At 40.7% G+C, this 27,725-nt stretch overlaps 1 protein-coding gene, 1 long non-coding RNA gene and 1 other non-coding gene across 7 annotated transcripts in view; 1 reads left to right on the forward strand and 2 right to left on the reverse strand.

Annotated features, from left to right (window-relative positions):
• Window positions 1-27,725, forward strand: part of TEAD1 (TEA domain transcription factor 1) — a 269,685-nt gene that overhangs the window by 228,698 nt on the left and 13,262 nt on the right. For all 5 annotated transcript variants that reach the window (XM_055356268.2, XM_055356270.2, XM_055356266.2 and 2 more), the window contains 2 exons: window positions 21,167-21,307; window positions 26,435-26,587. In XM_055356268.2, the coding sequence (XP_055212243.1) occupies window positions 21,167-21,307; window positions 26,435-26,587 (294 nt within the window). The remainder of the gene's footprint in view (window positions 1-21,166; window positions 21,308-26,434; window positions 26,588-27,725) is intronic.
• On the reverse strand, window positions 1,282-1,453 carry LOC115933497 (small Cajal body-specific RNA 16). The gene has a single exon (XR_004069325.2).
• Window positions 26,562-27,725, reverse strand: part of LOC115933487 (uncharacterized) — a 57,468-nt gene continuing 56,304 nt past the window's right edge. The window contains exon 3 of the long non-coding RNA XR_008669856.2: window positions 26,562-26,771. This is a non-coding gene — a long non-coding RNA (uncharacterized lncRNA). The remainder of the gene's footprint in view (window positions 26,772-27,725) is intronic.

Genomic DNA, 27,725 nt, shown 5'->3' on the forward strand with positions numbered 1-27,725 from the left:
GTAGTCCAGGCACAGTGGCTCACGCCTGTAATTCCAGCACTTTGGGAGGCTGAGGCAGTGGTATTACATGAGCTCAGGAGTTTGAGACCAGCCTGGGCCAAATAGTGAAACCCTGTCTACGAAAAATACAAAATTAGTCAGGCGTGGTGGTGCACACCTGTAGTCTGAGCGACTCAGGAGGCTGAGGTGGGAGGATAGCTTGAGCCCAGGAGGTCGAGGCTGCACTGAGCTATGATTGCGCCCCTGCACTCCAGCCTGAGTAACAGAGCAAGACCCTGTTCCAAAAAAAAGAAATTTGGATAGTAGATGTAGCCTTCTACTTATATTAATGGATGTTGGATCCGTAATACACATGGACAACCTGAAAAAGCGATCACAGTCACATTTTCCTTTTCTGAATTGGTGGCTGCCTTCTAGTAATTTGGATGGTGGTTGGAGATCAGTTATATGGTAACAGGGTAGCTTTCAAAATGTGGCCTGCGAACCCCTAGGGAGTTCCTCAATATCATTTTAATGGGTTGACAAGGTCAAAACTATTTTTGTTATAATACGAAGACATGATTTGCCTTTTCCATTCTGCTTATATTCACACTGATGGTACAAGAGTAGTGGGATAGAACTGCTTTAGTATGAATCAGAGCAGTGGCTTTGCTGCTAAAATTCATGCAGTTGAAAAAAAAAGTCCTTCATGAATTTTATTACAACCTAGAGTACACATTGAAAGCGAACACATAAGTCTATCACATCAAGGAAAACAAATAACATTATTTTGTTGCCAAAGATAAAATTTGGGCTTTCAAATGAAAATTAGAATACTGGGAAATTTGTGCCTACCTTAGTGAACTTCTCAGTACTTAAAGACTTTTCTGATGAGATCCACCATGATATTGACAAATGTAATTTGATATTGTGTTAGAGCAATTGATTTTAATGTAACAGAGTTGGAAAAATTCATTGATATGGTTTCAGATTCCATATTCCAGCCTACCATTAAGAAACTACTACTGCTTGTTGACTTTTGATATAGTATCAAAGGAAAATGACCACTGTTATCTGAGGAGTCTGTCACATAATGTAAAGCAGCACTACCTGTGTCACTAATTTTTTAAAAATACAGGCATGTTTAATTTTTTTAAAAAGATGTATATCAACATGTAATTAGCTTATTATTTCTTAAAATGAATGTTTTAAAATTTTTTCAGTTTTAATTTCCAATACAGAAAATATAGACATAACCCATAGTAAGCAAAAGGTCTTTGAGGTCCTCAATAATTTATTTGGTCCTGTTTGCAGTATCGTACATGATCACCAAACTGCTGCTAGAATGCTCACACCTGTTACGGCAAATTCAAAACCCAGGAAAGACGTCTCCTGGGAATTTACTTGAGGTCAGGGTCAGGCTGTCTGGTACATCAATAATTTATATACGAGTGTAAAGGGGTCCTGTGATCGAAAAGTTTGAGAGCCACTATTTTAAAGGATGTAAAAAGAGGTTGTTTATCCAAGTGAATGAAAAGCTAATTCGGAATTATAGAATGTTATGAAGAGAAACCATTTTCAGTAATTTCAAATTCAACAGTAGTGTTTTTAAATAAGATTTCTGATAATTAGCATATTGTTTGAATATAAAGTAGCGTAGAGAGTGCTTAGAAAGTCTTTTTTGGTTTTGCCTCCAAAATTGCCCTTATTTTACCCAGTGGGATGATTTTAATAAATGTTTTCCATGGTGGGGCCCTTCAGTCATGAATCCTCAAATAACAAAGTCTAGATTGCAGATGTTTAGAGTATGGTAGCTGTTGGGAGATGTGCAAATTTAGAAACAATTACTCCAAGATCAGTTACTTGTTTATTAAGATTTGCAGAAATAAAATGGAGAACTTCCATGAATATGATAGAAAACATCACTCCTTCAGTAGAGTTGTTAGGAATATTTAACCTTTATAAAGAAATTCAGTCATAACTATGTTAAAATAAAGGAGGGAAGGCAATTTAAATTCGGTTTGCAATTTGAAATGTCATTGGCTTCCTCTAATGACTCAGTAAGAATGAATTACATTTAGAATATCTATCCTTGGATATCAGTAGGTGCTTCCAGTGGGTGTTTCCGAAGTAGGTTTAACACTCCCTTCGAAATATCTTTTAGCAATATGCTTAGCAGATGTGCTTATTTTTGTTACAACAGAGACTCTATACCCAGTCCTTTTCTTCTCTCTTTTTCAAATGGCCTAAAGTCTCTAGGCTGTCAGTATCAGCCTGACTCTTACCTGTTTATTTGATCGTTCCTGAATTTGGTTTTCAGAATATCTGCTACGTCCAACCTGGGCTCGGTCAGGCTAGACCATGTGAGGGGTTTGCTATGGAAAAATACTATGTGTTACCTAAAGTACCTGCGTTTAAGCCCCAGATGCAGGCACCTCAGCTCTGCCAGTTGACACTTTGAGGCGAATGGGATGGTGATGAGCCAAGTAGCAGTCACTCCACTGATTTTAGGGTGGAAGATTCTACTGGCATCCCAGGCCCCAGAGCATAAATGAATAACAGAGTCAAGGATGCCAGCATGAGTACCCCTCTACCATATAAGCTTTACAGTGTCTCATGCCTTCATGGTGTGGGACCCCTTAAAGCCCGTATGAATGGCTGTTTATCTGTTAAGATCTTTCTAAAGAGCCTTATTGAGGTATAATTTATATACTATAAAAATCACTCATGTTAAATGTACAATTTAGGCCTGGCGTGGTGACTCACACCTATAATCCTAGCACTTTGGGAGGCCGAGACGGGCAGATCATGAGGTCAGGAGATCAAGACCATCCTGGCTAACACGGTGAAACCCCATCCCTACTAAAAATACAAAAAATTAGCCGGGTGTGGTGGCAAGCCCCTCTAGTCCCAGCTACTTGGGAGGCTGAGGCAGGAGAATGGCGTGAACCTGGGAGGCGGAGGTTGCAGTGAGCCAAGATCACGCCACTGCACTCTAGCCTGGGCGACAGAGTGAGACTCCTTCTCAAAAAAAAAAAAAAAAAAAAAAAAAGAAAGAAAAGAAGTACAATTTAATTATTTTTAGAAAAATTTACAGAGTTGCATAATCATACTAAAATCCAGTGTTGGAATTTGTCTGTCGCCCCGCAAGGATCTCCTGTGCCCATTTGTAGTTAGTTCTTATTTCCACCCCCAGCCCCAGGCAACTGTGGATCTACTTTCTGTCTGGATCAATTTGCCTTTTCTAGACATTTCATATGAATGAAATCATTCAGTGTATTGTCTTTCACAGCTGGCTTCTTTTACTTGTGTTGTATTTGAGGTGCATCGTTTTTATTGTAGAATTAGTGTCCCATCCAATGTATATACCACATTTTGCTTTGTTCATTCACTGGTTGATAGGCATGTGGATCATTTCCACTTCAGGCTATTATGAATAATGGTGCTATCGAGTCTTTGTAGACAAGTCTGTGTGGACATACCGTTTCATCTTTCTTGGGGAGCTACCTAGGAGTGGAATTGCTGGGTCCTACGGTAACTCTATGTTTAACATTTTAAGATACTGCTAAACTTCTTTTTTATGTGGTTGTACCATTTTACATTCTCACCAGGAAGATCTTAGGGGTTCCTCTCCAGCCATTATGTCTGCAAGTATTGGGGTACAGATTACAGGGGACATCTTAGATGAGGGGCTGGTAAGCAAAGGCACTGAGACAGGGTGTGTGTAACGTTATGTTTCAGGTGCATTGAGGTGTGTTGCAGCTGAATCTTCACTGGTAATGGAAAGATAGGTGAGTAGAAAAATTTGGAAAGAGAAGGAATCCAGAATTTAGTTGTGACAGCAGTAGGGAGCAGTCGGTGTTTTAATAATTTTTCAGTCAACAGAGTAATGGGATTCTTTTTACTGAGTGTTACAGAGACTCTCTGCATTTTGCCTTTTCTAGTTTTATTATATTTTCCTTTTCATGACAGCCTCTTATTCATTTCCTTTCTATTTCTTTTGCCCTCTTTTTATTTACTCCTATGTGTTTTAATTCTACAACGTATTTAGTTACAAAGAGAGAAAAGGTGATTTTGCAGGAATGGAAGGGAAGGGAAGAGGTTCCTCTCTTTTTCAGCAGTACCTGAACCTGACACTTAACTGGTACCTTCTTTAAGCCAAGCACTGTGCCAGGGCTAAGCACATACTTGATATTATTTAATCCTTGTGAGATACATGTGTTGAGTCCCACTTCACACATGAAGAAATCAAACCATACAAAGGCAAAGTGACTTCTGTGACATCATATTGCTAGTAAATGCCACATCTGCTAGACTCCAGAATCCATGCTCTTTGTGTAAACCTGTGCATGGCCTCTTCAGGGAGCACGGTTCTGTCACTAGAAACCATCCCAACGTAGCTTCACTTAAATGGAAGCTAATGGTGATTGCTGAAGGATAGCAGCCTTGGTAGTTTCTCTTTGAAGTCCTGTCATTATGAGATGCTCTGGTGTATGTTTACATGGGAGCTAAGGTGTATTTTCATATATATGTTCTGTATATTATTATGTTCTGATTTTTTTTAAAAAGCCTTTCTTGCTGGGAAAAGACTGGCCTTTCTGGGTCTAGCTAATTCTTGGAGTAGGAAAATGATTCTGTCTAACAGAGGATAGTCCAGGAGCCTGCTTTTCGTATGCAAACCAACCAGTCCAGAACCAGACCTCCTCTATGTGGTCCAGGCACCCCAGGATACAGTGTTCCTCTGCCCTAATCATTCCCTGGAATGGTACGAGACAACTAGGGACCACCTCTGAAGCTTAGAGCCAGCTGGAGTTATTCGAACTGGTCAATCCTTAATTGGTCACTCTGTTTCCCCTGCCCTGCCCATGGAAAGCCCAGGAAAGGCTCCGGTCTAAGCTAGCCTCTTGTCTTCTGCCTCCTGACCACCCTAGTATCTTTCCATGTGGCCCTTGATGGCTTGCCATGCTTCCTGTCTTGGGGACCTTTGAGTGTAATAAATTTTTTTCCTGAACTTCTCCTGTGCTCTGTGGCCGCACCTGACTGACCATCACATAAAAGAATACAAAACCAAAGGTGAATGAACTATTACCAGGAAATTCAGGTTGGAGTCTAAGTCTTAACTAGACAAGTTAGTGAGATCCTGCAACTACCATTAGAAGGAGAAAGCAGCGTTGTTTTTATATTATGATTATGAAGGTATAACATTCTAGACAGTTGGGAATATATAATTTTTAATTCAGTCCTAAATGCATCATGAATATAACCTAATGTGATACATATTTATGTAGTTTTGATCAAGGAATACGTGAAATCTGACACTCCACTTTTATACCTTATGAAATATCATGTTAGCTATATGTCATTATACTTCAAATTATCTTTTTTTTTTTTTTTTTTTTTTGAGACAGTGTTGCTCTGCTGCCCAGGCTGAAGTGCAGTGGTGTGATTTACACACATGGTTATGTGTGTAAATAACCATATTGCTTTCTAAAATAGTTGTAGCAGTTACTCTCTCAGGCCATGCATGAATAGACCAGGCATCTTCATCAGCCTTGACTGGTGTAATTTAAAACAAAACAAAAAACAATCTTCTATTGTCACTTGTTATTTGAGTTCTTCTACATCTGCTTTTATTTTTTCTTCCTACTCAAAAGTCTTCGATTCTTCCTCATTCTCTGTAGAAACAATTATTACTATTAAGGTTGAAATACCATATTTCTTCAGTTCTAAGACATGGACTTGTTCCCATTTCAACAGTTCTAAAATTGGAATGCTTCTGTCAGTTGATATCCAAAGCACTTTGCCACATTTTCTTTATATCCAGTCTATTATTGAATACTATGCAGCCATAAAAAGGAATGAGATCATGTCCTTTGCAGGGACATGGATGAAGCTGGAAGCCATCATCATTAGCAAACTAACACAGGAACAGAAAACCAAACACCACATGTTTTCACTCATAAGTGGGAGTTGAACAATGAGAACACAGGGACACAGGGAGGGGAACATCACATACCAGGGCCTGTTGCGGGGTGGGGGGCGAGGGGAGGGAACTTAGAGGACAGGTCAATAGGTGCCACAGACCACCATGGCACACGTATACCTATATAACAAACCAGCACGTTCTGCAAATGTATCCCAGAAATTGAAGCAAAATTAAACAAACAAAAAAGCATCTTCTCCACCCCTAGGCAGAGGAATAGGTTGTGACTGGTTGTTATCACCTGACCCTGGCCAGCATAGAAGACATCTTGCCATTCCCTGGACACCTTAGTTGAGTTATTTGCACTTTATAGTACCATAGCAGTTGAATTTTAGCTTAAATTTAAATCCCTAATTAAACCATCTCGGAAAATTACACATTGATGTGGCATTGAAATTGTTATTATGGTTCAAGAGGAGTTCTGGAACCAGATTTTTTATAAATGAGGCAAGTACTTGTACTGGCAGCTAGTCATACTTCTTTTTTCCTTACAAAACATGATCAGGTGCTGTGTAGGCTCTAGGAAAGAGGGATGTCCACCCACAAATGGATGAAGCTGTGCTTCATTGCAGCATTGAGATTCAGGCAGATGGATTGCCAGTGATGTGGCAGACAGTGCAATTAATGTAACAAAATGTCAACAGCCTTGGGAATTGATCATAGATTGAATTCCCAGAGCTAGAAGACATGAGTATGATTCAGTCATGCATCCTGAAGGACAAAAACCCAAGTGTAGCTCACAGCTGACTGTCAAAAGCAGTTAATTTCTAGCTATATGAAGTTTACAGAAGGAAATAAAATTACAGATTTAACCAAATAAGACATGCAATTGAGACTAATACCTTTGGAGGGGCCTCAGAATTCTATTTCCTGTCCTAATAATGTTCAAGGGTGTCAAGATTGGAAACACTGCTCTCAAGAAAGCTGTATGCTTTTAACATTCTATTCATAAACATTATAACCCAAAACTATTCATAATAATAATTAGTACAATAAAGGCTTAGTCTTAAACTTTGATTGGAATAATAAAGAAGAAAGCAATATGAAAGTGAAATCTTACGGATTTGTATCATGTTGCCAGGTTATAACAAATTTTTAAATATACATTTAATATTTCTGCTTTCACTCTAATCATTATCAAATTAGTCATATCTTAGAAACCAGGATATATGATGTTATCCTATACTTATTTAAAAATGTTGTGTATTTTAAAATTCTTGGGATTATGATCATTCAGTGTAAACAATACTGTCTACATAGTTACTTAATTTGCTTTCTTTTTTTTTTTTTTTGAGATGAAGTCTCACTCTGTCTCACAGGCTGGAGTGCAGTGGTGCAGTCTCGGCTCACTGCAACCTCTGCCTGTCGGGTTCAAGCGATTCTCCTGCCTCAGCCTCCCGAGTAGCTGGGATTACAGGCACCTGCCACTGCGCCCAGCTAATTTTTGTATTTTTGGTAGAGATGGGGTTTCGCCATGTTGGCCAGGCTGGTCTTGAACTCCTGACCTCAGGTGATCCACCCGCCTTGGCCTCCCAAAGTGCTGGGATTGCAGGCGTGAGCCACCATGCCTGGCCAATTTACTTTCTTAACCTATTATTTTTAAAGGAAGAAAAAGCAAGCCTACTTTTACTAACCATAGCAGATGTGAGAAGATTTTATAAAACAAAAAAAGGGGAAGCAAGTTACCTGGAAAGAGGACAGCCATTAGAAGATGCTTTTGTCTTGGTAGAAATGAAATCAGATTTGTTCAACAAAATGACAGTCACTCTACATAAAACTGGGTTTTATTTAAAGAGAAGAAACTGGGCGCACAATAACCCAGAAGAACAGACCCCACCCCCATTGGAGTCTCAGCTTGTTTCTAATTGTATTCTGCATGATTTAGGTTGGAATTGGAGACCTGAGTCTGTCATTTGGAACCAAACGTCCTGTTGCTATTCATGGAAGAGGGAGTTAACAATACGAAATCGTTTGCTTTCCACATGTTTTGAACTGCTATCAGGAAGGAGGGGCCTTTCAGCTCAATAAGTTTTCCATTTCTCCCTACTTCTGTCTCATCTCAAAATGTGTTTTAAAGTTAACTGAACAATATTAAGTGATGAAATGATTTAAGTAGAAGAAAGATTAGTGAGAAGTATCACGATATTCAGAGGTACTTGGGGGCTAATACATGTTAAATTTTAAGTAGACTGTGGTTACATGAGTCTTTTTTTTTTTTAATTATCTCTTGATAGGCCCTGCTATTGTAAGCACAGGAAGAGAGAAATCAATAAATTTGTATATCCGCCCATTTTGGTTTGTTTTCATAAGAAAAATATCTGGAGCTTGTGAGCACTTTCTGTGCTGACTGCTGCTTGGGATTGCTCCTTCCTGGTTCCCAAACCCTGGATGCCAAACTTCTTTGTAGGCCTTTCCAAGGGAGCGTACCCTATCTGTGGCCTGTGTTCAGTGCTGAATGTATATAATAGATTTTCAAGGCTTTTTTTTTTTTTTTTAAGTTACCTGGAAAGTTATTTTATTTCAATCAGTAAATGGTCCTAAAGAAATTGCTGTGCATTGGGCACTCTGCCACATTGCCAACTCACCTTACCACCTGAGAGTTTGTTGAGGAATCATCTGCAAGCAATTCGTAGGAGGAAAAGGAGACCTCAAGAGACTCACTTGAAAGCTTTTCTGGGCCATCTCGTTGCTAGAAAGTCATTCAACAAACATTTGCCAATCTCGTCTTTGCTTCTGGAAAACTGGGAAGCAGATGTGATTGAGAGTTCTGATTTGCAGGCTCAGGGTCTGGTGAGGGATGGCAGACATGTGGGCAGGTGAACAACAGCACCGAGGGGTAGGAGCTGTAGTGGAAGTGGGCAGAAGTTGCTGTGGAAGCACAGAGGTGGAACCCTTTTTGCCTGAGAACATTTCGGAAGGGCTCACAAAGACATGGCATTTAAACAGAATCTTGATAGAATTTGGTCAGTGCAAGGGGAGTGAGGAGGAGTTTTCAGGGCAGTGGATACTCATGTACAGACAAGGAGTCCTGGGAGGTGGCGAGAGGTCCCCATGGCCACTGGGGCTTACCGAACTCAGAGAATAGGGAGAGATGTGGGTGGAAACACTGGTCACAGGGGCATTCACTTCAAAAGACCATCCTGAATCCTCTGAAAGCCTAAAACGTAGTAGGAATGAAATCATGGATTTCACAGGATAGGATAGCTTGGAAAATGAGCACAAAAGCTTACATTGCTTTTCCTCCCATCCTCTTCTGTCAAACCACAGATACTTCTCTTTTTTTTTTTTTTAACCTTTGACACTGAAGTCTTCAGGGCTTCCGGGCAGAATCTCTTGCATTGGGAGTTGCCTTGACCTCCTGGAGGAATTCATTCCAACAGCTATTCCTAAAAGACTTTCTGTCCTGGGTCCTTCAGCTCTGTGGTTGCTAAGAAAGCCCAGGTGAGGGGTCTGTCCCTTCCTTCTGGGGCCATTTAATTCCACTCCCTTCTGTGGCTACAGACTGAGATGCTAAGCCACGATCCCACCTGAGCTGCTGCCACAATTAGCTTGACTCATGCTGTCACCTTTACCATTTCACCTCAAGAAAAACCTGAGAAGGAAAGAATTGATGTGCCATAGTCGGGGTGGCTGCATATTTTCAGACCCAGTTTTGCAAGGCATAGTTGGATTAACTGGACACTTCAGGGATCTCAGTCAGTTGCTTAAAACTGAACCTAGGCCCTTGGTGGTGTGAAAGACCCCCTCTCCATGTGCAGGTAAAGATCCACGGTACCTCCTATCCCCCAGTCCACCCCATGTTAATTTACTTTTTAAATTAAAAAAGTGATGCAGGTTTGTTATGAATAGTTTGAGCAGTTGAAAAGAATATAGAATAAAAAGTGAGGTCCTCCTTGCACACATACATGCCTGTGGTCAGCCAGATCCCCAAATTTGGAATGTATCCTTTTAGACTTTTACGTATGTATCTACAAACATTATACGTACACATATACATCACTTGTTTTTACTAAAAAGGGATTATGCTCCAAGTGTTTCCTGCAACTTCATTTTCCCTACCTAAAGTGTCTTGGACATATGATGCCTTTTACAGCAATGAGAATTTGAGGGTAAGTCTCAGTTTTTATTCTTTGTGGTAAAGGTTTCTTGATAGTAGAATTGTCAGATTTATCAGGTTGCCCAGTTAAATTTGCATTTCAAATAAACAATGAATACTTTTTTGGTGTACATGTCCTATACAGTATTTGGTATATATGTTCATATGTACTGAAAAAGTATTTGGTGTTCATTTGAGATGTGAGTTAACTTGGTTCCCCGTTTTATCTGGCAACTCTGCACTTGTTAGTTCACTTACATATCATTGGCTTGGGGTTGTTATTGTTGTTCTATGAAAAACTTTCCATGCACAAAACCTTGAAACCATAAAAAGGTCCTGTTTCCTGGGAAAGGTGGTGTCTGGGCCAGTGTTCACACACCTGATGAATGAGAAAGGTTTGGGGCCAGCTCAGCTGGGCACCCAGAACTCATTACTTGCCTCTATTGGAAAGAACTGGCCCGTGTAGCTGCTTTGTAGTTGGAGCTGAGACCCGACTCTTTCATCCTAGCCACTACGTGAAGTTGCCACTGGTGGTCATCTGAAGTTGTGTGGGTGATATTAATTGAATTTTTGAAAAACTAAATGCTGGTATTTGTAGGAATTTGCAGTGCAGACGGGCAGCCTTTCAACCAGTGCATAGCATAATTAGAGCAAGCTTTTAAGATTCTTTGAAGTACCAAATGTTTATGAAATTCAAATAGGGGTGCCAATCTGCACAATAAAGGGGCCCTTGGTGGTGTTTTTAAAAATCTTCTATTTTGTAGATGTAAATATATGCCATAATTAGCGGGAAGTAACTTGAAGAGCCACGGCTGAGTTTATTCCTATTATTCTTATTTAAAACAGCTGTGGCAGGCAGGCTACAGCTGCTGTCTCATCATTGGGTTGGGCAGGGCATAAGGGCCGAAGTGAACACACTCAAAGACTCTTTTCTGAGGGCAGCTCCTTCACTCCCCCTACATGCTGGCTTCCTTGCTGGGGAGCTGTCTCACGGTTGGCCCAGCTTCCCCACCCACCCCAAGCCTCTGAATGTCAATGGGACTGGCTTCAAGGGTCTTAGCCAGAAGGCACTTGCCTGCAAATGAGAGGGCGAGGAGCCTTTTAGAGCAGCCAGCTTTCTCCAGACCTCCCCCCTCTCCGCCCATGGCAGTGCTGCCTCTAGGGGCACTGTTGCCCCACAGCCCCAGGCCCAGTGCAGAGCGATTGTCCTTTGGTGCCTGTGGGAGCAGCTGCAATGCCGCACTGCGTGCCCTGCCTGGCCGAGCCTTACCATGTGGCAGGCCTGGACGGCTGCCCGCCACAGGGCCCAGCTCCCAGCACCGCCTGCCAAGGAGCCAGATGCTACCATTGGAAAAAATTGCTTCACAATTTGAAATCTTGGTTCTTTGATCATTGCTCGGAGAGGATGAAGAAGAGAGGTTCAAAGTAGTGTTTTAAAATGCCAGCGTCTCGTTGCAGCCATCAGTGCCTATTAGACTGTCTCTGGTTGGGGACAGTCCTCTTGATGTTTTCATTTTTGCAACCAGGTCATTCTCCCCAGCTCTTCCAAGCCCTCTGGATAGGAAGGGAAGGTCCACAGCCTGCTCCTGACCCTGTGCCCCTGCTGTGCCCCTGCCTCGCGCCTTAGAGGTTATCTGCTTGCCTTTGTTCCAGCAGGCTTTTCCCCAGTGAAGCTTGTAACAAAGTTGTTGTCATCCGCCAAATGCTGCCACCGCGTGAGCTGCTCACTCCCATTCTTCACTGGGCAGGAGTAGCCTTCACTTCCTGATCCTTCTGCCCCCACAGCCAGGTCTCCAGAGGACGGAGGTTTTGCAGGGATGATCCACTCTGTCCCCTGGCCTAGCACCCGCCTCCAAGGACTTCAGATCCCACGTACTTGGGTGAGGCTTCATTCTTCCTTACCCTTGAAATGGGAAGGGTCAGTCTTTGGAGAGTGTTGCATTTTTCATATTTACTGCCAAAAGGCAAAAACATGAAATTTAAACCAAACAGATCCAGGATGGCTGGGCATGGTGGCCCACGCCTATAATCCCAGCACTTTGGGAGGCCGAGGCAGGTGGATCACTTGATGTCAGGAGTTCAAGACCAACCTGGCCAACATAGTGAAACCCCATCTCTACTAAAAAATACAAAAATTAGTGTGGTGACGCACATCTGTAATCCCAGCTACTTGGGAGGCTGAGGCAGTAGAATCTCTTGAACCCAGAAGGTCGAGGTTGCAGTGAGCCGACATTGTGCCACTGCACTCCAGCCTGGGCAGCAGAGTGAGACTCTGTCTCAGAAAAAAGAACAGATCCATGAATAAATGGGCTTACTGAGTAAGAGGTAATAGAGGAGAAACGAATCCAGACTCTTATCTGGGGACTAAACTGTTTCAGTTGTGGAAGTAATGAGTATAAGAGAAGGATGATTTGGGAAAGAATTTGGAAACTTTTGATGGGGTGTATTTTTGTTTTCTGTTGCTGTCCGCTTCCTCTGCCCATCATTGAAACCGGCTTCTGCTTCGACTTTTTGTTGTTTTTCAGGACTTGCCCATAAATAGACCCTGAAGTCTTTAATTCACTCAACACACATGTTAATGATGGCCTTTTTTTAGTCCCAGAAAGAATTCTATAACATGTCTAATCATGCCTTTTGAGAAATTTATACCTATTTGAGCTGTTATACTCAATACGTAAGACCCGTCATAAACACAAAGCAGAAAAAGTCCTAATTTTTCTGTTTGGAAAAAGCCAGTGTTGCATCTGTGCCACACACCTGACAAATGTAGGTTGGGGCCAAGACTGGCTCCATGGTGACAGTCTTTATCGTGTTTATTGATTACAAACTCTTGTCTCGTTGAGGAAAGGTGTCAGTGTCTGTAGATGTGATTTGAGGCTCTGTCTTCATCTCTATTGTGGTCAATATTTCAAATTGACAAGTGAACAGGAGTGATTATAGGTATTGTTAATGACTGTAAATTTTATAGTACATTACAGATTACAGGTGAATTTTATATGCATTATCTCCTCATATTACCACCGTGGCCTTTGGAAACACATCATCTTCCCTGTGGATAAAGATGAGAAAAGCGAGACCCAAAAAGTGATTCCAAATCTCTCACTTCTGCTGCCTGTGCTGTCAGTCCATTGTCTGAGATGAGATGACAAATGAGAAGCAGCATTCACAGACGCCTGGACCAGTGTCGGACTGGATGGGATGAGTGGAGTACTGAACTTTGTAGAGTTTAACGAAAGTAAATGTAAAACTTCAATCTTGGGAAGCAAACAGAACCTGAAGAACTATGTGGGTGAGGAGGAGGAGAGGAATGGTAAAGTTAAGGAGGAAAGGAGAGAAAACTGCAGAATTGTGTTACAGAAGTGTTCTTAGGTCTGTGGTACCCGAAGTTCTGGATGGAAGTTACAGAGGAGCTCATTTCAACTTAACAGATGTAATAGGCAGCATCATGGATCCCCAGACATGCCTCCTCTGTAGCCATGGAATCTGTGGATAATGGTACATTACATGGCAAAGGGGAATTAAAAGTTGTTAATCAGCAGATAGAATATCTTGGATTATCTAAGTGGGCCTAGCATGGTCCCAAGTTCCCTTAAAGCAGAAGAGGGAGACAAAAGAAGACATCCAGAGGGACGACAGCTGGCAATGTGAGAAGGATTCGGCTGGTGTTTCTGGCTTTGAAAATGGACCAAGGGGCTCCGGGACAAGGAATGTGGGTGGTCTCAGAAGCTGGAAGAGGCAAGGAAACAGAGCCCTCTTCAGAGCCTCTGTCTAGTAAGGAGTTGCATCCCTTCTAGTTCCTTGATCTTAGCCAGCCCGGAGCTGAATTAAATTTCTGACCTACAGGAATATAAAATAATTAGTTTGTCTTGTTTTAAGCCACTAAATGTGTGATAATTTGTAGCAGAGAAAATTAATATAACAGAAAAAAGCATTATCTAACAGTTAAGACTGTCTGGCAATATTATTATTATTTATAAATAGAGATGGGGTCTTGCTATGTTGCCCAGGTTGGTCTCAAACTCCTGGGCGTAAGTGGCCAGCGTGCCTGGCCCAGCAGCATTATTGAAGTGATTTTCCTGTGTCTGAAAGTATTTAGCTTTAAGGCAGTGCAGGTCAGGATGCTGTGGAAAGGATTTCTGCTTTTGGAGGTAGGAGAGAGTTGACCTCTGAACTAAGTTTCAGCTTAGAGTTTAGGGTCTCTGTTTCTAGAGCAAACAGGGAGAAGATTTCTTAGAAGGACTCATTTCCCTGGACTTACCTTCCCCAGCCATATTTCTAAGTGTTGTTTTTTAACACTGCAGAATCTGGCCTATGACCACCCTTTTTGGCTAGCTTGTGCCCAGAAGATGGGATATGGTTTGACTTTGGAATTTATTGGAAAGATAAGTTTTACTAGTTTTCAACTGTTTCTTGGATTTTTGTTTTTATTTACTTTTAGAAAATATCCTGTGGTTAGGTAAAAGCTGATTAGGCAGAAATAGTTTGTATCTCTGATAGTGGTACATTTTTAAAAACTCATTTTCTTGCCTTCAGAACTACATGAAATAGGTTTGCTTTCCACCTGGAGTGATTTTCAGTTGGGAGGGGGGACGTGTCAGTAGGGTAGATAATGAACTCTGCAAATCCCAGACTTCTTTGTTGTTGACTTAATGCTAGCATTCTTTCTTTGATATTACCTTTGCTTCACGGGAGTTCAGTGACTGCATTTCTTTCTGGAATAGCCATAACACTATCAGCTGACAGATAATTATATATATATATAAAATTATATATATCTTGATAATTATATTTTACATCAATACTTCCTCCTAGAAAATTCCTGAAGAGCATCTGTGATATGGTTGGATAGCTACATAATTATTTTCCATGTTCAAGGGTAATTACAAAGCAGTTGTAATGGCAAATTGGTTATTTACTGTTAGTTGGGAAGCCTTTTAAAATCTAATCTCTTAAATTTACACTAATAATTAAATAGAGAATTTTCTCAGACTGTTTCTCCTTACCTCTTATCTAAATGAAGGATAAAATGCACATAGACTCTATGACCAAGCAATTACACTCCTAGGAATGCCCAACAGAAACACATCCATATGTCCCTCTAAAGCATATTCAAGAACGTTCATAGTAGCACTCTTCTTAATAGGTCCATTTGGAAGCCTCGCAAATGTCCCTAAGTAATAGGGTGGATAGATCGTGGCATTTTTTATTCAATGGAATATTCTACAGTAATGAGGATGAATGAACTATATACAACAACATGGTTGAATCTCACAAATAAAATGCTGAGTAAACAAAACTAAACACTGTAAACCCTGTTCCACTTGCTTTAAGTTCAGAAACCAGACAAAACTAATGTGTAATGTTTCAGGACCATGGTTACACTGGCAAGGTGTATAGATGATTGTGCCTGGAAGGAAGGATATTTGGGGGAGAGAGGGACTTCCATTTCTTCATCTGGGTGCTGGCTCACTTGATGAAAATTAATCGAGCTGTAAACTTCCAGTTTGTGTACTTCTCTGAATGTATATTTTAATTTTATGTAAAACTGTTAACTTTGACAACTTTAAAACATGTAATTTGTTGGGATGGTTTCTGAGGGTAGGTTGGGTATTCTTTAATAACTTTGTTTTGAATAATTCTATCATTGTAACTACAGATCATCCATTCCAAATGAAAGCTATATTAAAGTCGTTTGGGGAGTTCTAAGAGATAATGGTAAACCAATGGTGAGGTGGTAGGTATGGTCTGCCACAGCTGCAAGCAGTAAGGACTTTGCTTGGCTGTAGGGAATTTACAAACAATGGCAAAACCATCTAAAAAATCAATTTTCTTTTTATTATCACCATATTAACTGACAAAACCTCCTTTGTTGGCCTGAGTCCTAAATAATGGTGAAGTTAGTGTTGAATTTTTTTAATTAATTTTTTTTTGAGACAGCATCTAGTTCTGTTGCCCAGGCTGGAGTGCAGTGGTACAAATCATGGCTCACTGCAGCCTCAAACTCCTGGGCTCTAGGAAGCTTCCTATTTTAGCCTCCCAGGTAGCTGGGACTACAGGCACATGCCACCATATCCAGCTAATTTAAAAAAAAAAAAATTATTTGTAGAGATGGCATCTCCCTATGTTGCCCAGGCTGGTCTCGAACTCCTGGGCTCAAGCAATCCTCCTGCCTCAACCTCTGAAAGTGCTGGGATTATAGGTGTGAGCTGAATTTTTATTTTTTATATATGTATGTATACAACATATGTTGAATTTTTATTTTCTATATAGAACATCTATATGCTTCAAATTAGCAAGCACATTATCCATTATATTACTTCTCCTTTAGTAACACATGTGGACTCAGCCTAGTACTCATTTCAGGTGCAGTCTGAGTCCACAGTCCCCATGGTGCTCCTTGTTCCAGTGGTTAAACAGATTTGTCAATGAGCAACAATAGTAGAATGATTATGAAGATAAGGAAACAGAACTTTTTTTCCATTCCTTCATTCTCTGTTTCTGCTTTGGGAATTTTTACGTTTACAATTTTAAATAACTGAAGTAGAGTGCTGGTTAGTTGAAAATCATTTTGTCAAATAAAGGACGGCGGTCTTAAAAATGCGTCAGATCTGCTAGGTGTGCCACTGCTGTGGGACAGCTGCTTTCACCAGCGTTACTTAAGCATGGAACCTCATACAGACAGAACCGTAACAGTTGTGAACATATTCAGCAATTTTACTAACATCATGATGAATAATACCATTCTAAACTTAGTTAACATTTTAAAATTATATATATTGACATTATTTTTTCTGTTTTAAGGTTGACAGTTTTTAAAAACAATCTATTTACTCTCCCAGTGACCCACCTGCCCCCCATACACAATTGCTTATTTCACTGTGTTCCCTTCCATAGTCCAGTCTGTACACCAAAATCACTAGACTGCTTTCCCCTATGCTTAGAGATAGGGTCTTGCCATGTTGCCTAGGCTGGTCTCAAACTCCTGGGCTTAAGCGAGCCTCCTGCCTCAGCCTCCTGAGTAATTGGGACTACAGGTATTCTACCACACCCAGCTTGCTAGACTGCATTTGATTATTTACTAGTCTTTCAGAACAACTTGATTAATCAAAATCAACTAGTACAATGTTAGCTCACAGTGTATTCATAGCACATGGAGACTCTTTCAAAGCTAGGAATTTAAAGATGAAAGAAAGATAAATAATTTCTAATGCACCTTTTCTGCTCAACACAAACTTATTGCAGCATCATTGGGAAGCATCATAGATATTCATCAGTAGAGCGTGTATTAAATTATGGTGTATCTGTGCCATAGAGTAGTGTGCAGCCACTAGAAAGTGTGGCTGTTCATTATTTTAAATGGCTGTACTTTATAATACTGAAATTCCGTATTAGTACTATATGAGTTCTAAGTGGCATAGGTATATATATGTTTAATGCAAGGTTTTAGAAAAGTTAATATAATGTGCTACTGTTTGTGTGATAAAGGAGGAATGTATATGCTTGAATACCTAAGTGCTGAATATCTCTGAAAGGACACTTGAGAAATGGATAACATTGGTTACCTTTGGGGAGGTTGGCAAATTTTGGGGTTCATGCCCATTTTACAGTTTTATTTTTCCCCCGTCTTTACCACATGCATGTTTTCACTTTTTAAAAAAATGTTGGGCTGGGCCAGGCATGGTGGCTTAGGCCTGTAATACCAGCACTTTGGGAGGCCGAGGTGGGTGGATCACCTGACGATGGGAGTTCGAGACCAGCCTGACCAACGTGGAGAAACCTCGTCTCTAGCTAAAAATACAAAAAAAATTATCCAGGCATGGTGGCGCCTGCCTGTAATCCCAGTTACTTGGGAGGCTGAGGCAGGAGAGTCGCTCAAACTCAGGAGGCAGAGGTTGCGGTGAGCCAAGATCGTGCCATTGCACTCCAGTCTGCAACAAGAGCAAAACTCCATCTCAAAAAAAAAAAAAAAATCTGGAACGTTTTGGCACAGGCTACATCATAATAATAACAGCATTAATCCTGCCACCATAAAGCACCTGAACTGCTTTTCACAGCAAAGTATTCTAAGATGTCAGCAAAGCAAGGCAGTGGCAGTTCTTGAAGGTAACACTGCCATGTGGAAAGCTCGATGGGAATTCCAGTGTTCAGAGCCCCTGTGTGCCTGAGGTGTATGGTAGCCCTTCTGCCCTGGAGGCTGGAGCTCAGTTAGACCCAGGGGCCTCTTCAGCCTTGGGAGTTCAGATGCTGATCTCATTTAGGGAAAGACATGCATGATTTCCTGCTGAGCTGCTCTTTTGTGGAGCCAAATGTTAAACCTTTGAATGTGAGAAAAATGCACACCTGGGTATTTTTGTTTGTTTATGATTTATACCCCATAAAATCCAAAATGCAGAATGTGAGGAAAGCTCACTACATTTATGGGTAACATAAAACCGGATAAGTACAAGTTAAAGCAGATTGGAAACCAGTAAAAGGAGCTGTACCCTGACTGTTAGTAGCTATTAGAAGCACCTGAGACAAGTTAATTATTGTAGTTGAACTCTGAATTTAGCTTTGAATTTCTTGGCACATAAGGTGAAAAGGGGAATGTGGAGTACATGGTTCTCTTTATTTGTAGACAGAAAGTAGGAAGTTTTGCCTAAGGAGTTGGACATTTTCCTAATAACCAATTCAAAAAGGAAATTTAAATATAGATACTTATTTTAAAGTATATGATGACTCAGGTCTTAGTGCCTGTCAAGGTATAAAAATTAGCCAGTGAGAATCTGCCAAATCTGGTGCAATACGGTGCCTCACACCTGTAATCTCAGCACTTAGAATGGCTGAGGTGGGCAGATAACTTGAGGCCAGGAGTTCGAGACCAGCCTGGGCACCAAGGCAAAACCCTGTCACTACTAGAAATACAGAAATTAGTTGGGCGTGGTGGCACATGCCTGTAATCTCAGCTACTCAGGAGGCTGAGGCGGGAGAATCCACTGAACCTGGGAGGTGGAGGTTGCAGTGAGCCTCGCACCACTGATTCCAGCCTAGGCGACAGAGCCAGACCCTGTCTCAAAAAAAAAAAAAAAAAAAAAGGTGCCAAACCTCACAAAATATAAAATCTCATTTGAGTGTCAGATCCACGTACCTCTGCTTCAACAACCACCACGGCAGTCCACATTTATCATCTCTCGCTTGGACTGCTATAATGGCCTCCTAGTGTGTGTGTGTGTGTGTGTGTGTGTGTGTGTGTGTGTGTGTGTGTATGTATATATATATATATATATACACACATACTTCCTGTTCTCTTCCGGAGTCTTCTCCGAGCCATGGTCAGAGGTGCCTTTTGGAAAGCAGAGCTGGTTGTGCCCTGTCACTGTTCCAGGCCTGTCTGCTCACTGTGTCCTTTGGTCTCAGGATATTAGACCCAAGCCCTTCCACCTCTCCAGCTCTCCTGCCATCCTCTCTCTCTTGCTTTCTCTTTAGCACTTCTTTCTGGCTCTGTGCCCTCTTCTCTCTTATGGAATGCTTCTCTTGCCTAAGCCTCGTCTTCTTTCTTGGGATCTGAGTTGCATCATCATTAGAAGCGTCCCTGACCCTGGGGGCCCACTCCTCACCATTTGTGCTCGTGTCCCCCCATACCTCTCTCCCTGGTGCTTAGTTCCGTGTGGTATGTTCCTCACTTAATTGTAAGCCTCACGAGAGCAGGCTCTGGCTCAGCTTTTGCTTGTTTTATCCCCAGCTCTGAGCATTGTGCCGGATGCGGAGCAGGGGGTTGGTAGATATTTGAGGGAAGGCAACTATTACTCTGTGACTGTCTTTGGTCTGTTTTGTGCTGCTACAACAGAATGCCACAGCCTGGGTAATTTATAAAGAACAAAAATTCATTTCTCACATTTCTAGAGGCTGGGATGTCCAAGATCGAATCTGCAGCATCTGGTGGAAGGCAGATGAAGGGCCAGAGAGAGCCAGCTTACTCTTGAAAGCCCTACCTACAGCAGCGTTAACCCATGTGCAAGGGCAGAGGCTCAACACCTAAACCCATCCCAAAAGACCTCACCTCCAACACTGTTGCACTGGGGTTTAAGCTTCCAATGCATGAATTTGGTGGGGGCACATTCAGACCACTGCAATGCGAACGCTGCAGCAGCCAGTTTCCCCAGTGGACATTGCATCCTGCTGAAGACATTTCTCTCTGAAGCACAGTGCTAATCATACCACTTCCTTGGCACCCAGGCTTTCAAGGGGGTATCCATTTCCTACAAAATACAATCTAAACTGTCTTCTTAGCCCCCATAACCTGTGCCCAAGTTGCATTTCCAAACTCCCAGTCTGAGGTCCTTAATCCATGCCCAGAAGCTAGAATGCAGCACTCCAGGCCTTGGCCTGCACTGTACCCCCAGCCTTCCCTGCATGTGCCAGTCTAAATCATTCCTGAACTGAGACCACCTGTGGAAAGTCATACCTTCCATTGCTGCAACTCTAAGTATCTCTGACATGGTACTTATTTTCTATCTGAATGATAGTTATTTTATGTATCTTCCATATCGGTTGTAGGCAAAACCCGTACATTGTCTAGCATGAACCTTTCATAGTAGGTGCTTAATAAAAATGTGTTAAATGAATGGCAACTTAAGTCATTATTTGACATCTTTGTAAGCCAGTCTTTAATAGGAACCATTTCCCCTCCAGATATTCTAATTTTTAAGAAACTTTCTGTTTGCACATATATGACAAATGGCTAGTCAGCTGCAGTCTCTTGTTTTTCTTAAAAAAAAATCTCTAAAGATGAGTGAACATGAATCCAATTAATATCCTGCTTTCTGTGCATATTTCAAAGACCTTGTGGATCTTTTATTTTAAGGGTATAGTATTATTCTGATACTGAATGCAAGAAAGTAAAACAAAATTGATACTTGTAGCATGTCATTTCAAGAGAGGACTGCCCAAATTAGCAACCTCTTTAAAAAATGACAGATGGGTATTGAACTTGTTTCTAGATGAGCATCACCTTCCCAAGCCAGCCCTCTTCATTCAGCCAAGCAGAGGTCTTACCCTGAAAGTTACTGCTCGGTGCCATGACTCCTGGGATGAGAGAATAACCCACACCTCCATTTCCTTTCCAACAGGCTGATTTAAACTGCAATATTCAAGATGATGCTGGGGCTTTTTATGGTGTAACCAGTCAGTACGAGAGTTCTGAAAATATGACAGTCACCTGTTCCACCAAAGTTTGCTCCTTTGGGAAGCAAGTAGTAGAAAAAGTAGAGGTAAGTTGGCCTCTGTATACTGGAAACTTCATTCAAGGGCAGAATGTTGCCTTCCTTTAACTTCCTTGGGGGAGAGAGTTGTATTTTTGGATGTCTGCTTCTTACCTTCTGTATTAGTCCATTCTCACACTGCTATGAAGAACTACCTGAAAATGGGTAGTTTATGAAGAAAAGATGTTTCATTGACTCACAATTCCACAGGCTTAACAGGAAGCATGATTTGGGGGTGTCAGAAAACTTAGAATCATGGTGGCTGAAGGTGAAGGGGAAGCAAGGCACGTCTTCTCATGGTGGCAGGAGAAAGGTGGGTGGGAACCACCACGCACTTTTAAACCATCAGATCTGGTGAGAACTCCCACAGTATCACAGGAACAGCCTGGGGGAAACTGCCCTTATGATCCAATCACCTGCCACCAGGCCCCTCCTCTGACATGTGGGGATTACAATTCGAGGTGAGATTTGGGTGGGGATACAACCAAACCATATCACCCTCCTTCTTTCTCCCACTTCTTTTTCCTGTTAACTTCTAAAAAGCCAAAGTGATTTGGAAGCACCTGAAAGGAAGCAAATAGGATGTCCCGTGCCAGTCCTCTGACTGTCTGAAGTCGGCTGTGCCCTGCTCAGCCAGTGCTGTGCTCCTTTGCATGAGGCCTTGTGGGGTAGTGTGGTATGAAAGCTGGGTCAAGATAGGCCCTGCCACTCAGAATGATGCCCTCCCTTCACCCAACCCCTAGGTCCAAGGGTACTCCCAGGCATTGTAGATAGACGTCAAGGTGGTACTCAGCTGATTGGCACCTGCCCTCTGAAACCATGATACCTTGAGTTTGATATTGTTGCTTTTGCCATTTCCACTGCCTTCGCTTTTAATTGTTTTAGATAGAGTTTATTATATATTAGGATCCAATCTCTTTTTATGGCTTTTATGTTTCATACCTTCCTCCCTTTAAAAAGATGTATATTTGTTTGATCAGGGTGAGTTGCTTTGTTGAATAATGTTTGTTGTTGGCATTCCTTGAAGGTGGTATTTTTTAGTGTCTTCTATCCGTCACCCAATTAATTGATCCATGTTCAGTGAGCAGTTTTTATTTGCAGTGGCCCCAGACCTTTCAGGTTCAAGAGCCCACCTTAGCTGTACAAAGACTTTGTGCTGAGGAGGGAGAGAGGGAGAAGGATATATTTCTTAAGACCTTGGGCTAAGCAATGAGGATTTGGGATGCTGCAGGCCCTCGTAGCACAAGCCCCCTGAGCAATGGACAGGCCTTATGAGAATGTTGTTGAGGAAAGGTTATGCTGGCAGAAGAGGATCCAGGGGAGTTGACTCAGATGGACAATTTAAGCTTAGGGGTCATGAGCTTTCCCACAGTGGTGGCTGTGGGAATCCTGTAAGACGTTTTGAATGGAACTTAGAAACTAACTGGATATTAATGAGGAGGAAGAGTCAAAAGTCACACTCACATTTTATGCTTGGAAGGATGGTACTGCCACTAATAGAGATAAGGAAATAAGGTGTTCAAGAGGAAATAGGCAATGATTATAGATGCAAGACTAGAACTTGGATGACAGGTAAAGACTGGAAATATAAATTGGGAATCCTGAGCATTAAGGATTGGGAATGGAGACCTAGCTGCAGAGAGGGAATAGAAAGGGCACAGGAATAAGGATTAAATTTGGGGAGCAGCCACTAGCCCTAGGATAAGTAGAGGGAGACATAAACAGAAGAGCAGAGGACAAAAATGAGTGGGGAGGGGGGGAATTGGCTCAACATAATGTCTAGGAAGCCAAGGAGGTGAGAAGGTGGCTGTATCATGAAACATGGCTGGGACACCTGGAACCAGATGACCTCCTCTCCTCTAAGAAGGAGGAAGCAAAGTTACCTGTGGGTGATTGGGAGTGTGGAAGATGAGTGTTAGGCAATGTTAGTGAATAGCTAAGTTGTCAGGGATGTTCTCTGTAGTTGGAATTCCCTGCCTGGACAGGTGCATTTGAGAAAAGATGAACCAGACAGCTTACTCAATTTCCCAAATGTCAAATTACTGGTGTCCTCAGACGATACACCCGAAGCTCTATGCAAATTCAGGGAGCAGGGAAAGGTTGCTCTTGACTGATAAAATCACAGGAATTTTTATGGAGAAGGTGGTATGTGTGGTAGGTGGGGTTTTACATTTAAGCCTTTTATCTGTTTAGAATGTGTGTCTGCATTTGATGTGAAGTAGTAGTCCACTTGTATTTTCTTCCAGATAGGCGTTTGTATCAAAACCACTTATGAAATGATTCATTCTTTCCCAGTTAAACAGATCTGTCCCTTTTAAATTACCATATATTCTGAGAGCTGTTCCTGGAGTCCCACTGTTCTATTCCACCCACTATTTGTGTCTACATATCCCAGTACCATGTGGATTTGATTACAGTGGCTTTATAGTATATACTGATATTTGATGAGGCGAGTCAGTCTCACTATTCTTCTTTTTCATATATTTTCTAAGCTAGTAACCAACATTTATTCTTCCAAATAATTCAATCACTTAAACATATAAAGAAAAACAAAAACCTTGTTTGAGCAATCTAATTGTAATTGCATCAAACTTAGATGTTCTTTTGGAAAAATTTTATATTAAATATTTCTAATCAAGAATGTATTCGCATTCTCATTTCATTTTATGTATTTCAATAAGATTTTATCATTTTCATTATACAGGTTTGTCTCTTTCTTGTTAAATATATTTCTAAATATTATATAATATGTTGTAATTTCCTGTTTCTAGATTCGAATTAATAGAGAAAAGCTCTTCATTTTGCATATCTGTCTTCAATATGGCCATCTTAGCAAATTCTCATACTTAACTTTAGTTTTTCCCCCAGATTCCTGGGGTACCCTTGTATAGTTAACTGATGTTAGTTGAAAAAGTTTTGGTGTTTTGCCCTTTAGGATTATATTTACTGTAGGCTTTTATTAATGGTCTTTATTACTAATTTAAGTGTTTTCTTTCTATTCCTGTTTTAGGATTTTTATTAGTTACAGCTGCAATACATTATCAAATGGTTTTCAGCAACTGTTGCTATATGATTTTTCTTCCAAGTTGTTGACATAACAAGTTAATACATTTCCTCAATGTGTATGAAACACCATGGCATTTCTGAAACAGTCTTACTTTCGATTTATTGTTGCATTCTATTTGCTGATATTTTACACAGAATTTTCACATTACATTTCATAAGTAATATTCGTCTATACTTTTTTCTTTTCCTTTTTTTTTTTTTTTTTTTTGAGATGGGGTCTCACTCTGTCACCCACACTGGAATGCAGTGGCGTGATCTTGGGTCACTGCAGCCTCAGCCTCACTGGGCTCAAGCAATCCTCCCACCTCAGCCTCCTGAGTATCTGGGACTACAGGCCTGTGCCACCATGCCTGGCTAATTTTTTGTATTGTTTTGTAGAAATGTGGTTTCGCTGGTCTGAAACTCCTGGGCTCAAGCGATCTGCCTACCTCAGCCTACCAAAGTGCTAGGATTAAAGGTGTGAGCTGTCACACCCAACTATATACTTTTTTCAATAACCTGTTTGCCAAATTTCAGTCTTGAATGTACACTAGTTTCATAAAAAGAATAACACTGGAAATAACTATTCTTTAAAGATTACATAAAACTTACTCCTGTGAAACTATTTGGTCTTTATATGTTTTTTAGCATCTACTTTTAATTATTTTTAATTGACAGATAAAAATTTTATACGTTTATGGTGTATAACATGATGTTTTGAAATATGCATACCCAGTAGAATGGCTGAATCGAGCTAATTAACATGTATTACCTCACATAGCTTACCAATTTTTGTGGTAAGAACACTTAAATATTCTCTTAGCAATTTTCGAGAATACAATACCTTGGTATTAACTATAGTCACCATGTTGTACAGTAGATCTCTTGAGCTTATTTCTCCTAACTGAAATTTTACATCCCTTGTGGCCTCCACCTTTTTCAGTGGTAAATAGCTAAACTTGTTAGTTGTGGTCATTTCCACAATGACTGATCTATTTATTAACATTTTCCCCTTCTTTTTGACTCAGTGTTAGCAAGTTGTATTTTTCTGGGGAAGCATCTCTATCTGCTGTGTTTTCTTTGCTTTGCCGTGTGTGTGTGTGTGTGTGTGTGTGTGTGTGTCTGCTTTAGGGTTACGTGAAATAATCTCTTATGTATCTTCTAATTTGTACTGTAATTGTGGTTTTACCACTTTTCTTTTTTCTCCTTTTTACTTGTGTGAAGAGTTTATTTTGTCTGTCTAAAGGACCAGTTTTTAATTCTGTCTACATTTTAAATTTCTATTTCATTGATTTGAGCTTTTATCTTTATTAATTCCCTTTTCCTGGCTTCCTTTGATTTCTTTGTGGTTTGGGTTTTTTTTTAAGGATGTGTATTTTATTCTGTACATTTTTACCTTTAATGATGAAGACATATGAGGCTGCTTCATTAAGTTTCCTTCAAGTGCAGCTTCATCATGGCTGATACGTTTTGATGTAAAATATCTCCCTTTTCATTGCTCTTTAGTTTGTAATTTTCTTAATTCCTTTTGATCCAAGGTTATCTAGGAAGCCTTGTTTCTTATTTCTGAGTTATTGAAACTGCATCTATACTAGTATTTTCTTAATTTCTTCCTTTCATAAACAGGTGACATTCAGGGGCTCATGATCCGTGAGAAATAATCAGTTTTTTCTAAAGTAGAGAGATTAGCTGTATTGGTTGTTAACCTATGAGGCTTTATCACAATAAAGAGATTTTCTTTGAAGAATTTTAGCTAGCTGGGGCCTGCTCTTACAGATCTCCTCCAGGTAAAGCATCATAATTAGGCAGTTTTATTTTTTTCTGACCTTTGCTAAAAGGATCTGTCAACCCTTCTTAAAGCTCTCATCTTTCCAACTAATTTTTTTTTAAACTTTCAGAAAAATAATGGATTCTATGTATAGCAATAAATTTGGAGATAGTTTTTTTTAATTAAGTAAATTACATAAGTAGTATAGCATATAGAAGGTGATTCATGTTGAAAAACTAAAATGCTTTTATAGGCAGTAATATCTGTTTCATGTGTTTTGCAGTCAAAAGTGTAAAAATACTGAAATCCTTTTTTCCTCACAGACGGAGTATGCAAGGTTTGAGAATGGCCGATTTGTATACCGAATAAACCGCTCCCCAATGTGTGAATATATGATCAACTTCATCCACAAGCTCAAACACTTACCAGAGAAATATATGATGAACAGTGTTTTGGAAAACTTCACAATTTTATTGGTAATGGTTTTGTCTCTTTCCTGTGTGGGCAGATGCTGCCATGAGGCTTGACAGAAGTGAGGAAGGTGGGCCTGGGAGGCGCTGGGCCTGCACCGAGGGAACTGACCAGGCTGTTGGATTGGGTTCCCAGTGGTCAGTCAGCAGTTGAATTTGCATCATCCATAGGGAAAACTTGGGCTTGATTCTGTAGAAGAGAAGGGGTTTTATCTGGCTGGGGTTTCTAAGGTTCGCAGAACTGGAATTCAGTTGGGTAATAAAAAGTGATGTGTTTTTATCTCTGGCTGCAGAGTAGAAAGGCCTGGAGAACTTTTAAACATCCGGCTGTATCCTAGATCAATTAAATCAGGATCTGTGAGAACAGGACCCAGGCATGTGTATTTTTTTTAAGTTCCGCAGGTAATTTCAACATTAGCCAAGTTTTAGTCTCAGCAGCAACATGGTATGCAAATCAGGCAAAAGCTGAGTTGGTATGTTTGTACTTCAAACATACCTTGACACATTCCATGATGCACTTCCAAGGCCTTCTAAGAAGTTACATGCATTAAGGCAGGAAAATATAAGCTCTCAGTACCAGAAGAAATATAAATTAGAATAGAATGCATGGAATGCAGTGACCATGAGGAGGAAAATGTTCTTCATAGGCTAAAAAATCTGGCTAGGCTGAGTACAGTGGCTTATGCCTCTAATCTCAACACTTTGGGAGGCCAAGGTGGGAGGATCCCCTGAGCCCAGGAGTTCGAGACCAGCCTGGGTGACATAGTGACACCCTATCTCAAAACAAACAGACAAAACAAACAATGGGCAGCTAAAGGAAAGGGAAAAATAGTGTTCAAGGTCCATGATGGGAAAACTCACCAGTGCCCCTGGATGGTTCTATGTGGGTTTTCCCCTAATACTTAACTTTAAAACAAATTTCTTCTGGGAGCTTTATTTGGGGACTTCAGAAGTTGTTAGGAACAATGTCATCCTCAAAATAGAAAATACTTGGTAATGGGTTTCATAAGGCTCATTTAAAAAAATAACATTACTTGATTAAAGGGAAAATGCCAAAACGAAACTTGAGGGAAACAATCTTAGCAAAAGAGGGGCAACAAGGCTATACTGTGGCCAAATACTCCTCTGAAAGCCTACTTTATTC

The sequence above is a fragment of the Gorilla gorilla genome, chromosome 9 (genome assembly GCF_029281585.2).
Source record: "Gorilla gorilla gorilla isolate KB3781 chromosome 9, NHGRI_mGorGor1-v2.1_pri, whole genome shotgun sequence".
NCBI classification, from domain to species: domain Eukaryota; kingdom Metazoa; phylum Chordata; class Mammalia; order Primates; family Hominidae; genus Gorilla; species Gorilla gorilla.